The sequence below is a fragment of the Erinaceus europaeus genome, chromosome 11, assembly GCF_950295315.1.
Source record: "Erinaceus europaeus chromosome 11, mEriEur2.1, whole genome shotgun sequence".
Classification (NCBI taxonomy): Eukaryota; Metazoa; Chordata; class Mammalia; order Eulipotyphla; family Erinaceidae; genus Erinaceus; species Erinaceus europaeus.
Genome location: NC_080172.1, coordinates 8470973 through 8486379, shown reverse-complemented (window position 1 = coordinate 8486379; position 15407 = coordinate 8470973). Strand labels below are relative to the sequence as shown.

The 15407-nt window shown below is 38.9% G+C and overlaps 1 protein-coding gene across 1 annotated transcript in view; it reads right to left on the bottom strand.

The window, feature by feature from the left end:
* XRCC4 (X-ray repair cross complementing 4) overlaps positions 1-15407 on the bottom strand; it is a 198637-nt gene that overhangs the window by 170861 nt on the left and 12369 nt on the right. Inside the window, exon 3 of the mRNA XM_007518812.3 lies at positions 8133-8308. Within this exon, the coding sequence (XP_007518874.1) occupies positions 8133-8308 (176 nt within the window). The remainder of the gene's footprint in view (positions 1-8132; positions 8309-15407) is intronic.

The window sequence follows — 15407 nt, the reverse complement described above, 5'->3', positions numbered from 1 at the left end:
TATAAAAAAAAATACGTCACGTCTTTTCCAACAACCCAATATTTATGCCCTTCTCAAAATGGCAAATAATATTAAATAAACACAAAGCAGAACTTGGACTGGGTTTTGTGTACTGCACCAAAATAAAAGATTCTGGGATTGGGAGGAGGGTTCAGGTCCTGGAACATGATGGGAGAGGAGGATCTAGAGAGGGGGTGAATTGTTATGTGAAAACTGAGAAACGTTACACATATACCAACTACTGTATTTTACTGTGGACTGTAAACCATTAAACCTCCCAATAAAGAAAAAAAATCTACATCTATACCAAAAAATATATTATTGTAGGGTATTACATATAATGTATTATATATTATTGTAGGATACCTTTGCTAGTAAATATAAAATATTCTTTAAAATATTTAGACTACTTTAAGAAGTAACTCAGAACTCTGATTCTGCACAAGGTTGGGATAGTTCATTATATGCTTTTAGTCCTAATTACAATTCAAAACTCTCAAAAGACATTCAAAGTAATTATGAAAAATTCTCCAGGATGGGAGAGTGATTTATTTAAAGGGGCCTCGGGCCTAGAGTTTCCTAACAGGTTTCTGTCTTGTTGCCCTGTGCCTATCTAGCTTGGATATCAGAAAAACTTGCAACAGGAGAACACTAATGGGTGCAAATCAACAGACAAAAAGAATAGTCACCTCTGTCAGGACAAAAGAAGCACAAGAAGGTAGTTGTGAAAGACAAAAGCTATTTGTCTAAAACCTCTGCCCCCTAACAAAGAACCCAAAAGAAGTTGTGCTCATCAGAACAATACTTATCACCATCCTTATCTCCATCAGAAATCAGAGAGGAGATGAAGCCTTACCTGCCATGCCTGCCTTGAACTAAAAACATTGAGCCCTCTCCTAACTTGGAGCTGTGGCCATGGGAATTTTGTGGGCTGATACTTTTCATCTATTTTCACCTTGGACTAAAAAGGCAGCATTCTTTCCACAACTATAAAACAGATGATCATGAACAAGTGGGACAGCAAGTATGCAAAGGAAAACTCCCATCTCTATAACCTACTTTGTTAGCGGCAGAAAGTGGAAAATGCTTTGGACTCTCAAGCATGAGGTCCTGAGTTCGATTCCTGCAAGTACATGTGCCAGAGTGATGTCTGGTTCTTTCTCTCTCCTCCTGTCCTTCTCATAAATAAACAAAAAATATTTAAAAAAAAAAAAAAAAGAGAGAATGGAAAATGCACACACATGTTAATTATATAGAAAAGGCATTTAAGATCATTCAAGACCAATCCACAAAAAAAAAAATCAGAAGATTAGATCATTTCCTTAACCAGACCAACATACATACAGAATAAGCTACAGCTAAATGTCATACTCACCAGAGAAAGACTTCTCTATAAAATGGATCTCTATGTCTACATTCAAACACAATATTTTCATGCCCTAGTCAATGAATTAAGGTGACAGGAAGCTAAATATGTAAATAGTGCAAAGAAATAAGACTTATCTATGTTTAAAATAACATTTTCTCTAAGGCCTAAGTAGTCTTCATGGAAAAGAAAAGAAACAGTCCACTTCAGACTTGGCGAGTGGGAAGAATTGTCAGGAAAAAGAGGATAATTGGAAAGGAATTGTGAAGAGGCATGAAGTAACTGCTTGGGATGAGGGAAACTGTACTTTTTTCTATTATTATTTCTTTATTGGGGAATTAATGTTTTACATTCAACAGTAACTACAATAGTTTGTACCTGCATAACATTTCTCAGTTTTCCACATAACAATACAGCCCCCACTAGGTCCTCTGTCATCCTTCTTGGACCTGTACTTTAACATAAGTACATTTGATTGTATCCATATTACATTTAAAAAGTTATTTTTCTAACTAATTTTGGGTTCATAAGACAAAGGGGTGTAGCCTGCCTTACCCAACATATTCTGCCTCTGCTTTTCTTCAGAACTCAATGCTTTTGTGACTGTAGGCCAGAAGGTAGGAAAATTATTGACTATGTTGGTGAATGTTGGGGGAGGAACCTGTTTCACAAAGAGCAAAATGTGGCCAGTGGCAAGAAGACTAGCTATGTGTGAAACCACCCAGGAAGGATGTAAGAACAAAATGTAAGGCGACAGAATTTGTGCTTGAGTGTGTTTTGCCAAGAACAGCCAAGTTGTCTCACACCTGTTTTACTAAGGAAAGAACCATAAATTAATTTCACTGGGTTTACTGATAGCGAATGAAGCTTTCAATTACCACAAACTGAGCAGGTGCAAAGAGGAGAGCTAGGTGGCCAACGATGCCCCCCCACTCACTTTATTATAATATCATTATAATAAATTAGCACTGTTTTTCCCCAACCCCCTCCCTGTAGGTTTTTCCATATGCATTATGGGTATACACATGCATTGAGTAAAACTGATTTTATAAGCCCCACCCTGCCAATCCAGGATGCAATCTCAAAACTCCTCCCAAAGTTTTACTTGAAAAGATACTCAGTCCTGTACTTCAGAGCCCATCTCCTGTCCAAGAAGTGAGTGAGCCTTCTCATGCCATGTGAGAGGGGAAAAACAAAAAAACAAAAAAAAAAAAACACTTCGCTTGCTAACACTGCAGTAAAACTCTTTGCTTCAAACCATTGTATGTCAACCTTCCATACTTTGCTGACTGTCAGGACTGAAGTAGCTATGGTTCCCAAGCTGTCTTACTTTGTAACACTTTTAGTGTCTATTTCCTCACATAAAAACAATCCCAAGTGAAAGCAGAATGAGAAGTAACAAACAAATATTAATATTAACAATCAGAAAGTGGTCTTGTAAAGCATAATTTTCATATGCTGCCTTATACCTCTATTCTTTTGGTAAGTTGTTTCCTTGTGTAACTGAAAAAACAAACATAAGGGATTCAAATTGCTTCTTTTTTTTTTTTTTTATTTGCTTATTCCCCCTTTTGTTGCCCTTGTTTTGTTGTTGTTACTGTTGTTGTTGATGTCATTGTTGTTGGATAGGACAGAGAGAAATGGAGAGAGGAGGGGAAGATAGAGAAGGTGAGAGAGAGAGACACCTGCAGACCTGCTTCACCACCTGTGAAGTGACTGCAGGGAGGGAGCTGGGGGCTCGAACTGGGATCCTTACTCTAGTTCTTACCTCTGCGCCACCTATGCTTAACCTGCTGCGCTACCGCCTGACCCCCTCAAGTTGCTTCTTATAGAAGGAGAAAACATTTTTAATCGAAGCAAAGTAATGTGAAGCAAGAGAAATGAGTTTTCAAATACAAAACAGTACAACTATAAAATAGGGGCTGGCAGCAGAGCACCTGGTAGAGTGCAAATGTTGTTATGTCCAAGGACCTGGGTTCAAGTCCCAGGTCCTTACCCATAAGAGGGAGGCTTGACAAGTAGCAGAACTGGACTACTGATGTGTCTCTCTCTGTCTCCCTCTCTACAGATGTCTCTCTCTCCCTCTGTACTTCTCTATCTGAAGAGAAATTTAAAAAAAAGAAAACCTAATACATTTTAAAGTAATAATTCTAAAGTCTCTTACTGCTCACCTAGGGGAAATACATATATATATGCACCGCTGATATTGCTAATGAAGTTCCCACATTCCAAACTGACCAGTGAATTTTAACATGTTTAAGGCAGAAATGACAAATGTATACAAACAGTTCCATTACTGAAATAAAGATTACAACAATTTCTTTTGCAGGCATTCAGAGAACACATTTGTAAGCCTTACTCTATAAAACTGAAATTCATCACAATTTTTAACAAAGTCTTTGGCAGAGTACATAAGTGCTCCAATTCTGACATTTCATGTGGAAATAACCAGCTACATTCAAAGCCCCCTAAACCACACGGTACACAGCAACAATACATAATTTTGGGTCGCTCTTTAAAGACCGCTTTGACTGCTTGGGGTTAACTTGTTTTACGTCATTTCTATAAATGCTTAGAATACAGTTCCACTAAAAAAAAATAAGTAAAAGTTATAGATTAGTCTTCAGCTTATATACAGTATATAAACTATGGCCATTAATGATAACAAAAATACTAAATACCCTTGGAATAATAAATGATTATGAATGCTTCAATCTTACTGTTTGTAGAAAAAAATGACCCAGCATTTATAAAAAAAAAAAAAAGAAGAAGAAAGTAAATGATTTAATGGAGTAAAGAATGAACACTGGGGGCCGGGTGTTGGCGCACTGGGCTAAGCGCACAGAGTGCAAAGCACAAAGGACCCGCTCAAGGATCCCGATTAGAAGTCCAGCTCCCCACCTGCAAGGAGTCGCTTCACAAGTGGTAAAAGGTCTACAGGTGTCATTCTTTCTCCCTATCTTCCCCTCCTCTCTCAATTTCTCTCTGTCCTATCAAAATAAATAAATAAAAATCGAACAAATGGCCTTCAGGAGCAGTGGATTTGTAATGTAAGCGCGAACCCTAGTGATAACACTGGAGGCAAATAGAAAAAAGAAAAGAAAAGAGGAAAAGGGAGTACTAAAATAAACAGGAAACAAGTTCTGAGATATGTTAACAAGCAGTCCTTCCCCTGCAGCAAGCTATATTATTATATGGATTCTAATTCCATTTGCTACCAGATCTCACTCTGAAAGTCATGGTTTTTAGGCTTATGTTGTCATCAATTCAAGAAGTTTTCTGTATCTACATTAGTGTTGGACAACACCATACAATCTGAACACACTGAATACTCAAGTCCCATAAGACTAATTGGAGAGTTATACCCAATTTTCTTTTATTCTGTTTTTAAGGAACTTCACTACTAATTTTGTAATGAAAAACTTCTTACTTTTGGAATATAGTTAATATAATGTAGTTTGTCATATTAAATGGTTTGTCAATTTCTAAGTGAATTGAACATTTTTAAATCTATCATACACTTGTCAATATTTACACACATATATTAGAAAGCAATGGGTCAACAATTTTCATTAAACTGCTTTCAAGTGCATAAGACTTAAAGTTTCATTTATCCTCTGGTTTTTCCTTAGAAGTAACATGTTTGATTGGAGTTTAATTCAATTCCCACTTGAATATCCAACAATATCTCTCAAATATCAAAAAGTACTAAGAATAAATTCCTTGTCAAACTGTTCTGTGTCTTTTTTTCTTTTCTTATAAGCAAATAAACAAAGAGCCAGCTATTTAAGATGCACAGTATAGCTTTAAGATGTAGCCTTGGGAGTCAGGCGGTAGCACAACGGGTTAAGCGCATGTGGCAAAGCGCAAGGACCGGCCTAAGGATCCTGGTTCGAGCCCCTGGCTCCCCACTTGCAGGGGAGTCACTTCACAGGTGGTGAAGTGGGTCTGCAGGTGTTTGTCTTTCTCTCCCCCTCTGTCTTCGCCTCCTCTCTCCATTTCTCTCTGTCCTACCCAACAACAACATCAATCATAACTACAACAATAAAAAAATTTTTTAAAAAAGGTGTGGCCTTTAGGCAGGAGTCAACTCTGCAGCAGTGGGATCACTTATTCGGTTGGCACTTTTTTTTAGAACCTATTGAAAAGTCTAAGACTGTAGCTCTAATAAAGTTTATTAGTTTCAAAGTGGTAAAAAAGCTATCTCTCACAGGAGTACTATCGCAGTCTGGACTCTGATACATGTCAAGCTAATAAACAGTAAGATATGAGTCAAGAGGACCTGAAGTTCTTTCTTTACAGAAGAAATAAAACCAAATGTACTGCCAAACACAGCAAGCTCATGTCCAGGGTAGCAACCTTTCCTTTTCACTTTGTCAAAGATATCAAGTCTTCCAGGTTTTTAAAAGATACCAAACTTGAAATTTGTTACAGCCTCAGTACACACAAAACAGATGAAAACCAGAACCTCGATTCCTCGAATAATGTTAGTCTTGTTAATACACAAATGCTTATTGACTGGATAATGGTATTACTACTCCTAGCCTGACAATGGTCCATTTCAAAATATCAGATGAAACAGCAGTGGTCCAGTCTATAAACAACATTATTTAATTGTGCTGGACCACAGAAAGACCACTTCACAAACCATATTGCAGTTGTCATTTCAAACCTACTTTGAACTTAACCTATTCCAATGATGAGTTTTCATAGGTTGGCATATGGAAGTCTATATAAATTGGCATTTAAATAATAAAGGTGTGTGTTTTCTACTAGAAAGAATTACTGAAGATATCTATTATTCTCTAGATAGTAAAATGGACTTGAAAAAAAAATAGAATAAATCCTTCTCTCCATTGTTACCAGTCATCTCTATAGACCCCTTTGTGGGCCCCCATAGGACCATGCCCTCAACTTGGATCAACAACAGTAGAGAATGTTCCATCCTCCGAAGGAAGGCTGGACAACATACTCTATGCTCCACCTGAGGAAGATGGGTCCTGATACTGGGGCAGCTTGGCATGTTCCTACTCATGACCACAGAATGTGAGCTCAGATCTACAGGGAAGCAGAGGTCACATAGGCTCCTAAGCTGAATATGGGCCCCAGGTCACATCAAATCTATGGATCTATGGGGTTTATTATATAACAATATTTTGACACCTTTCCCATATTAGGGAGCTACTCTCTTCCCTGATCCAGCTTTCTGGTCCTTTTTCCAGCCATGACATCATCTCCCCAGACAACAACTTGGATCTACCTGCATATCAGATTTCAGGCCCAGGCAAAAAAAAAAAACAAAACCTAGTATAGCCATAGGCCCTTTAGACTATAACTAAAATATGCCTACTAGCTACTTACAAAACGAAGACCCCCCCCCCACCCCCAACACTTCATCTGCACTACTCCAGCCTTTGGATTCATGATTGTTCAACAATTTGTTTGGCTTTGTATGTTAACTCTCTTTGCAGCCTCCATGTTCCAGATGCTAGCATGACACTGACCAGGCTTCCCTGGACAGACGACCACCACCAATGTGCCCTGGAGCTCTGCTTACCCAGAGCCCCATCCAACTATGGAAAGAGAGAGGCAGGCTGGGAGTATGGATCAAACAGTCAAAGCCCATGTTCAGTGGGTAAGCAGTTTCAGAAGCCAGACCTTCCACCTTTTGAATCCCATAATGACCTTGGGTCCATACTCCCAGAGGATTAAAGAATAGGAAAGCTATTGGGGGAGGATATGGGACACAGAGTCCTGGTGGTGGAAACTGTGTGGAGTTGTACACCTCTTATCCTATGGTTTAGTCACTATTTCCTTTTTATAAATAAATTAAATTTTTTTTAAATCACTCCATTCTTTGCTTCAAAAGCTTCTGTAATTGGTGAATTGTTTTAATCATCCTGAGTCAAATGATTTTAAAGATTTACTTTCATGTATTTAATATTATTTATCTATTTAATATTCATACTAGTCTTTATTATCATCATTAGTGTTTTATTTACTATTTATTTAATAAGAAAGAGAAGAGCATTGTATGCTATATGCAGCACTAGAGATAGAATCCAGGGGTCAGGGTCTGGGTGGTGGTGCACTTGGTTAAGGCATATGTTACCATGTGTAAAGTGTAAGGACCCAGGTTCAATTCCCTGGTCCCCAGCTGTGAAGAAGATGCTTCGTAAGTGGTGAAGCAGTACTGCAAATGTCCCTCTTTCTCTCTCTCTTCCTCTATCTCTCATCCTCTACTTCTCTCTTTCAACTCAGCTTCTCTATGTTCGTCCAATATGGAACTAAATTTAAAAAAAAAAAAAAGAATTCAGGGGCGGCACAGACGCAAGTACTGAGCACTCCAGTGGAGGTGTGTGTGTGTGTGTGTGTGTGTGCGCGCGTATGAGTGTGTGAGTGTGAGTGTGTGTGTGAGTGTGTGAGTGTGTGTGTGTGTGTGTGTGTGTGTGTGTGTGAGTATGTGTGTGGGGGGGCTTGGGACATGTGATTTCAGCACACAGACATTTTCTTCTCCCCTAAAGAGACAGAGATAGAAAGAGATCAAGAGTAGAGAGAGCACAGTTCAGGTGCATTCTTGCTCCTGGTAGGGCAAAAGCCCTACCCAGTGAACTATCTTCCTGACCCTCTAGAAAATATTTTCCAATCTATTTAATTCCAGAAAGAAAAAAAAAAGGCTCAATAACCTATCCTGTATGAGTTATCTCCACGGGCCAGAACTCTGACAACCTTACCACTTAAAACATGATGGAAATGTTTTACTTACTGAAACATCTTTCAGCTTTTTCTCCAAAGAGAAGTGACAAGATTCCTTAGAAAAATCAAACGTGTATCTGTCACCTGGTCCCGCTCCAGACACCAAGGCTCTTCTCAGTTCCTCAACATATTTCTCTTTTTCCATAGCCATATCATCAGCTTCTTGGGAAATGTCTGATTCACAAACTACGAGAAACATTAATACAATGTTGTAAGATGAAACTAAAATTCCTACACATTTATCTCTTGCTACTCATTTATAACCATGATTTTAAAAAGAAAAAGTAGTAAATAGGCCAGGTGGTAGCACACTCAAGAAATTATACACAAGATGACCGACCTTCAAGGACCCAGATTCAAACCCCATTGTAGGGAAGAAGTTTCATGAGCAGTGAAGCACTACTATAAGTTTCTCTCTCTCTCTCTTCTCTCTCTCTCTCTTTCTTTCTCTCTCTCTCTCTCCCCTCCCCCCTCCTCTTCCTTTCCCTTGCCTTCTCTCTTTATCTCTTCTATCTCTCTCCCTTCTCTCTTCCCTGTCAACTTCTCTCTGCCTCTATTAAAATGAATAAATAAATTCAGTCTCCACACTACAAGTTTGTAAGCCAAATCAGACTACAACACCAGAGCTTTCCTTGTTCCCATGACACTCTCCCATATGGTGCAGAATTTCCACCTCACAGACCACACTCATGGCTTCCTGTGTGTTCTCTCTCCAAGCCTGAAAGGTGATTTCCCAACTTGGCTTCTACACTTCAATCAGAGTTCAAATTTGACACAAACATGACACAGACATAGGGTTTTAATTATGACTTTTATTTACTCACAGCTTTTAATGATTGGCCAAATTTTAGGTTGTATTCTGAAGTTAGAGAGTGTTGTTCTATCTTGTTTTGCTTTGCTTTGCTTTGCTTTAAGGTGATTTCAATAAGAAGCTAACACTTCCAAGTTCCCTTGATTATCTTGAGAGCGCAGATTAAATTCATTAAAACCCTGCATTCTCAACCTTGTGCTCACTCTGATATTCTAGCCATAGCCACTTAGACATTCTAGTTCAGGTTATTCTGTAACCAATAGTTAGAACTTCAGTTCCTTTTAACTGTTTCAATTGTTGGGCTCCTCTTCATGCATGTCACTTAGGGTTTTCCCTTTCTTGTATTTAAAAGATGCAATTTGTCTGCTATTTGCTTTAAACATTCTGTCACCTCTTTGTGAGAAAGAATGCAAGGGAGCAAGTAAGCATATTCAGTGTTTGGTATCAAACCCAGGTAAGCAAGTCATGTGTTCTACCCACTGGGTCAACCTCCTTGCCAACTATTTGTTGAAAAGGACAGGATTTCAACTTCCATTTGCCTGCGATGTGTAATGTGTTTATAGGGTTCCCGTGGTCTCCTAGTCAAGATCTCAAGATGTGTAATGTGTTTATAGGGTTCCCGGGGTCTCCTAGTCAAGATCTCAAGATGCCTGCCTCCATGGGTGGCCAACACTATATCGTTTCTTCTCCAAAACAGAAGATTCCGGGTGTGTCTGGGTGACAAGTCTAGCAGTTGGAGACTTGTCTCAAGTGGCCTCCCCCAGGGCTCTGTTCTGGCTCCTACGCTATTTAATATTTACATCAATGACCTCCCAGAAACTTCTTCAAGGAAGTTCATCTACGCCGATGACATCTGCTGTGCAACTCAGGCATCCAAGTTCAACATCCTCGAGGAAACACTCACGAAAGACATGTCTCTGATATCTGATTACTGTAAAAAATGGCGACTAATCCCTAGCACTGCAAAAACGGTATCATCTGTTTTCCATCTACACCATGCCTCAGCCTCGCGTGAGCTTAATGTGCAGCCTGACGATACGAGAATCCGGCATGAAGCCCAGCCAGTCTATCTTGGCATTACTCTCTATCGCACCCTGTCATTTCACGAACATCTCATAAAAACTGCAGCAAAGGTGGGCGCGAGGAATCACATCATTGCAAGACTGGCCAGCTCCTCATGGGGCGCGAGCGCTTCCACACTACGATCATCCTCTCTGGCATTATGCTATTCCACTGCAGAATACTGTGCCCCAGGATGGTTCCGTAGCCCCCATGTCCACTTGGTCGATTCCAAATTATATTCCTCCATGAGGATCATTTCTGGAACCATCCGTTCCACCCCGGTTCCATGGCTGCCAGTTCTTAGCAACATCGCCCCGCCAGATATTCGTCGGGATGCGGCATCATCTAAGTTCATTTCCCATGTCTATGCTCAACCGGACCTGCCAATATACGTGGATATCTTCGCCCACCCTGTCCAACACTTGACGTCTCGTCACCCAATCTGGTCCCCTACGCCTACACTGAACTTCTCTGTTGCAATCTCTTGGAAACAGAGCTGGCAGTCAGCTGAGGTCAAGAACAAACACCTCATCACAGATCCCTGCAAGCGTCAACCCGGCTTTGACCTAGCACGTTATGATCGGGCCCTCCTCAATCGCTATCGAACAGGCCATGGCCGGTGCGCTGCTATGTTCCATCGCTGGGGAGCCAGAGACGACCCGAACTGCCCCTGCGGCTCCAGACAGACTATGACCCACATAGTCAACGACTGCCACCTCTCCAGATTCAAAGGAGGTCTCGAAACTTTACATCAGGCTCAACCTGACGCTGTTGACTGGCTACGGAAGAAGGGCAAACGCTAGAAGAAGAAGAAGGGTTCCCTGTGTTAACTTAGCCTACAACAATGATGAGAAAACCCTGTGTCTCTATGATTTTACATTTTAAAATTATATTTCTTTGTTTTCATAACATGGAAAGATGGTCTTTTCATTCTATAAATAATAAAATTGAGTCAGTGAGATCGAGTAGTAGCACAGGGTCATGAAGTAGATAAAGTGACTCAAACACGATTCTTATGTATATCAATAGCTGTTTTATTTTGACATGAGGCAGAAATATGGGATAGTGGATAAACTTTTTCCTTCCATGGTATTAGAAAACATATCTTGACTACAGAATCCCAAAAGATAAAATATAGTGGAGGTCAGGCAGTAGCAAACCCAGTTGAGCATACAGATTACCATGCTCAAGGGCCCAGGTTCAAGCCCCCATTCCCCACCTGCAGGACGGGACACTTCATGAACAGTAAAGCAGGTCTGCAGGTGTCTTTGTCTCTCCCTCTTTATCTCCCCTTTTCTTTTCAATTTCTTTCCATCCTATCAGATAACAAAAAAAGAAACAAGAAAAGAACGTCTGCTACGAGCAGTGAATTCGTGTAACTGGCCCGACACCCCAGTAATAACCCTGGTGGCAATGAAAAAAATTAAAAGATAAAATACAACTTGATGTATTTTTTAGGTGATATTGGCCTGTGTGCCATGTGTCATCCCAATACAGACAACAATAGTCTTGGGATGGGTCTTTATATTTTTCATGATAATTTTTCCTCCAGCGTCTTTTTTTTTCTCTTTTTACTTTGATAGAAGAATAGATGAAGAGAGAAGGGGATGAAGGCAAAGAGAAAGAGAGATAGCCACAGCACTGCTCCATTACTCCTAAAGCTTTCGCCCCTGCAGGAGGGAACTGAGGACTTGAACCCAGATCTTTATGTGTGGTTATCAAGGGTACTCTACCTGGTATGCCACCACCTAGCCCTTCAAAAATCGAAATTGGTATGAAAATAAATATATCTTAACACATCTTTTAAAAGGTATGTGAATAAACATAGCATATATTTATGTGATTTTACAGCTTCTGAGGTATTTTAAATATATTTTTCTGAAGCTAATATAAATTTAAGATAATATCCACTGGGTCCAGGTGATGCACATTACCGTGTGCACGGACATGGGTTGAAGTTTCCAGTTCCCAGTGGTGGGAAGTCCCACAGGTAGTGGGGCAGTGCTGTAGGTGCCTATCTATCTTTCTCTCCCTCTCTCTCTTCCTCTCTATCCCTTTCAGGATAGAAAGAAAAAAAAAAAAAGGTATTCACCACTATCAAGCTATATTTCAACTACTTTCCTAGCTCTTGTTGAACAATACAAAAATAAGAGAAAGGGGCGCCGGGTGGTGGTGCAACCAGTTAAGCACATATAGTACTAAGGGCAAGGACCCAGGTTCAAGCCCCCACATCCCACCTGCAGGGAGGACACTTCACGAGTGATGAAGCAGGTCTGCAAGTGTCTATCTTTCTGTCTCCCTCTTTCTCTCCCCTACCCCTCTCAAGTTCTCTGTCCTATTGAACAATAAGAAATACACATATAAAAAGTTAAAAAAAAAAAAAAAAAAAGGCCACTGGGAGCAGTGGATTCGTAGTGCTGGCACCAAGCCCCAGTGATAACCCTGGAGGCAAAAATAAAAAGACGAATGATTCTTGCTTAATTTCAGTTGTGCACGAGGTAAGTTCACATATTACAAAGCACAAGGACCTGGGTTTGAGGCCCTCTCCCCACCTGCAGGAGGTCGGAGGATGATTCAGCCTCGAGCCTGAAGAGAATTTCTTTTCTTTTTTTCTTTTTTCTGTCTTTTTATTTATTGGATAGAGACAGCCAGAAATTGAGAGGAAAGGGGGAAGATAGAGAGGGACAGAGACAGAGACACCTGCAGCACTTCTCTGAGCAGACAACCCCACCAGTATGTCCTGGAGCCCCGCTTCCCCAGAATCATGCCCCACTAGGGAAAGAGAGAGACAGGCTGGGAGTATGGATCCACCTGCCAACACCCATGTTCAGCAGGGAAGAAATTACAGAAGCCAGAACTTCCACCTTCTGTACCCCAAAATGACCCTGGGTTCATACTCCCAGAGGGATAAAGAATAGGAAAGCTATCAAGGGAGGGGATGGGATACCGAGTTCTGGTGGTGGGAATTGTGTGGAGTTGTACCCCTCTTATCCTATGGATTTTGTCAGTGTTTCCTTTTTATAAATAAAAATTATAAAAAATTTTAAAAGAAAGATAATACGCAAAAACTTTTTAAAAAATAATAAAATTCAGCAAGTATACAGATGGTCAATACAACTAAGCCGCAAGTTGTTTTCAGATAGGTAGAAGCCAAGAAGAATCATTTCAGCACCACTTGAGGATAGATGAAGTTGCAAACAAGAGTATTTCCTGTGATACTTAAGCCTAATGAGCTAAAGACGGCATTTCTTGAAGTCTAGTCTCAAAAGACACACAGTCTAATCATCCATGAAAAGCTACTGATCCTATCACGTCACAGTGATACCATCTGTACTACTTGGTTTATTAAAAACTGGAATTGTGTGAAATTGTGCCCCTTCTATCCTACAGTCTTGCAGATCTTTAGTAAACTTAAAAAAAAAATCTTTTTCACTATGTCTGTGACATAATTTCGACAGGAGTCACCAAATATTGATAATTAGCAAGTGGATGTAATTATTTAATTTTTAAAAGTAAGAAAGCTTAATTTACTCTTCAATGAATTTTAAGCTATTTTAGAGATAGAAGATACAGATTTTGTATTGCCAACTACAATTCTTATGAGTCGCATAACAGTTACATCAATCATCACCTTACTTTGCGATTGAACCCTATGCTATAACCCTCTGTAATGCTAAAGTGATGGTAGACCACATGATAATTAGACTCCAAAAACATTCATTAGATAAAACATTGCTAATGGAAAAGAAATCAGTGGATTTAGTGTGTGGGAGATTAAAAGAAACCCCACATCCTTCTAATTTCACTCAAATGAAAAGAGAAAAAAATTATCCAAATTGAGGGTTGCAGAAATAAAAAAAAAAAAAAAGTCTTACAAAAACAGGATGAGGTATAGGAAGGAAATACATTTTCATGTATCGATTATTTAATTGTTTCAATATTCTTAATCGTGCTACTGCCTATTTTAAAGTCCAAGCCAAATTATATTTATGTAACACAATTAACTAAATGTGGAAATTCTGTTATACTATATGATTTTATGTTTGTCTCTAAAATTTAAACAAGTAGAAATGAATGAAAGGTATGAACATGTGTGATGTACAACTTTATTATAAAAGACATCTTTGAAAATCAAATGATCACATCCAGTGCACTGTAAAACTTTCTGTCAGAAAATTTGCTCTACACAGAAAGCAAAAATATTAACACCCTACCAGAAAATTCAGAAGTTTGAAATCACACTTTTGTCATACTAAATTCCATTAGCTAGAACACATATAATTGTACTGACTTTATTTATGATCAATACCAACAACAAATAAATATGAAACTGAAAGATTTTGTTTAAAATACTGTAAATATAAAACAGTTTACTTTCATTTTTGTTCAACTACATATATATATTTTTTTTTTCTTTTCTTTTTCCCCACTATCTGGGCACTGCTCAGCTATAGTTTATGACTAGACGGAACCTTTGAGACCTCAGGCATGAAAGCATTTTTTGCACCAACAAAACTATCTCCTCAGCACAGTCTAATAGATTTAAGCTATACTTTCCTTTTCTCTTCAAAGTATCTACATTGGTGTATTCTAGATACCTGTCTATAAAGTAATGCACAGTGGTTGACAAGATGAGTTCTTTGCTTTTAATCTAATCAAACAGTATTTATACTAATAGTATTAAAAAAACAAACTGCCATGAAGTCGGAAATTATACCCCAAGGCAACTACAGTCTTATAAAACATTCCCTCAATGAGAAATAAATGAAGTAAATAAAACAACTGCTAGCACATTTTCCATGGCAACAAAATGTGTCATAAATATATTTAGCTTTTATTTCTGGCTAGAATGAAGTCTAAGAGATAACCAGGGTCTTGTTTTCCTAATCCTTAATGATAAAAGATATATTTATTATTTGTCTTAGTAAATGAAGCTTAATGACTAGATCTTAGTCTTACCCTTTGCTAAGTAAGGCTCTAGAGGAACTGGGAGGTCATCTGCTGACCACAATTTCTCACTACATAAAAGAAGTCATTTGTCAATTTAAAATATTTAAGTTATATTGCAGCATTGAAAGGACTGATGTTGCAAGCATTACCCTGAGATTTAAATTTTTTTTAAAAGCTGCAAATAGCAATTTAACCTGTCAGTTGAGAGAATTTAACATCTACAAAAGAATCACAATGTCCAAGTATTATAATTTGAGAAAGTAATATAGTAACTAAAGTAACAAAAAGTTTTCATATTTGATTTATTTCTTAGATAGATACACTACTTCGCTGCTTGTGACGCTTCCTCCCTTAGGTGGGGCCAGGAGCCTGAACCTGGGTACTCGTGCACTGTAACGTGTGCGCTTAACCAGGTGCACTACCATCCAGCCTCACAGTAACAGATTTTAGAGAATTACTTTA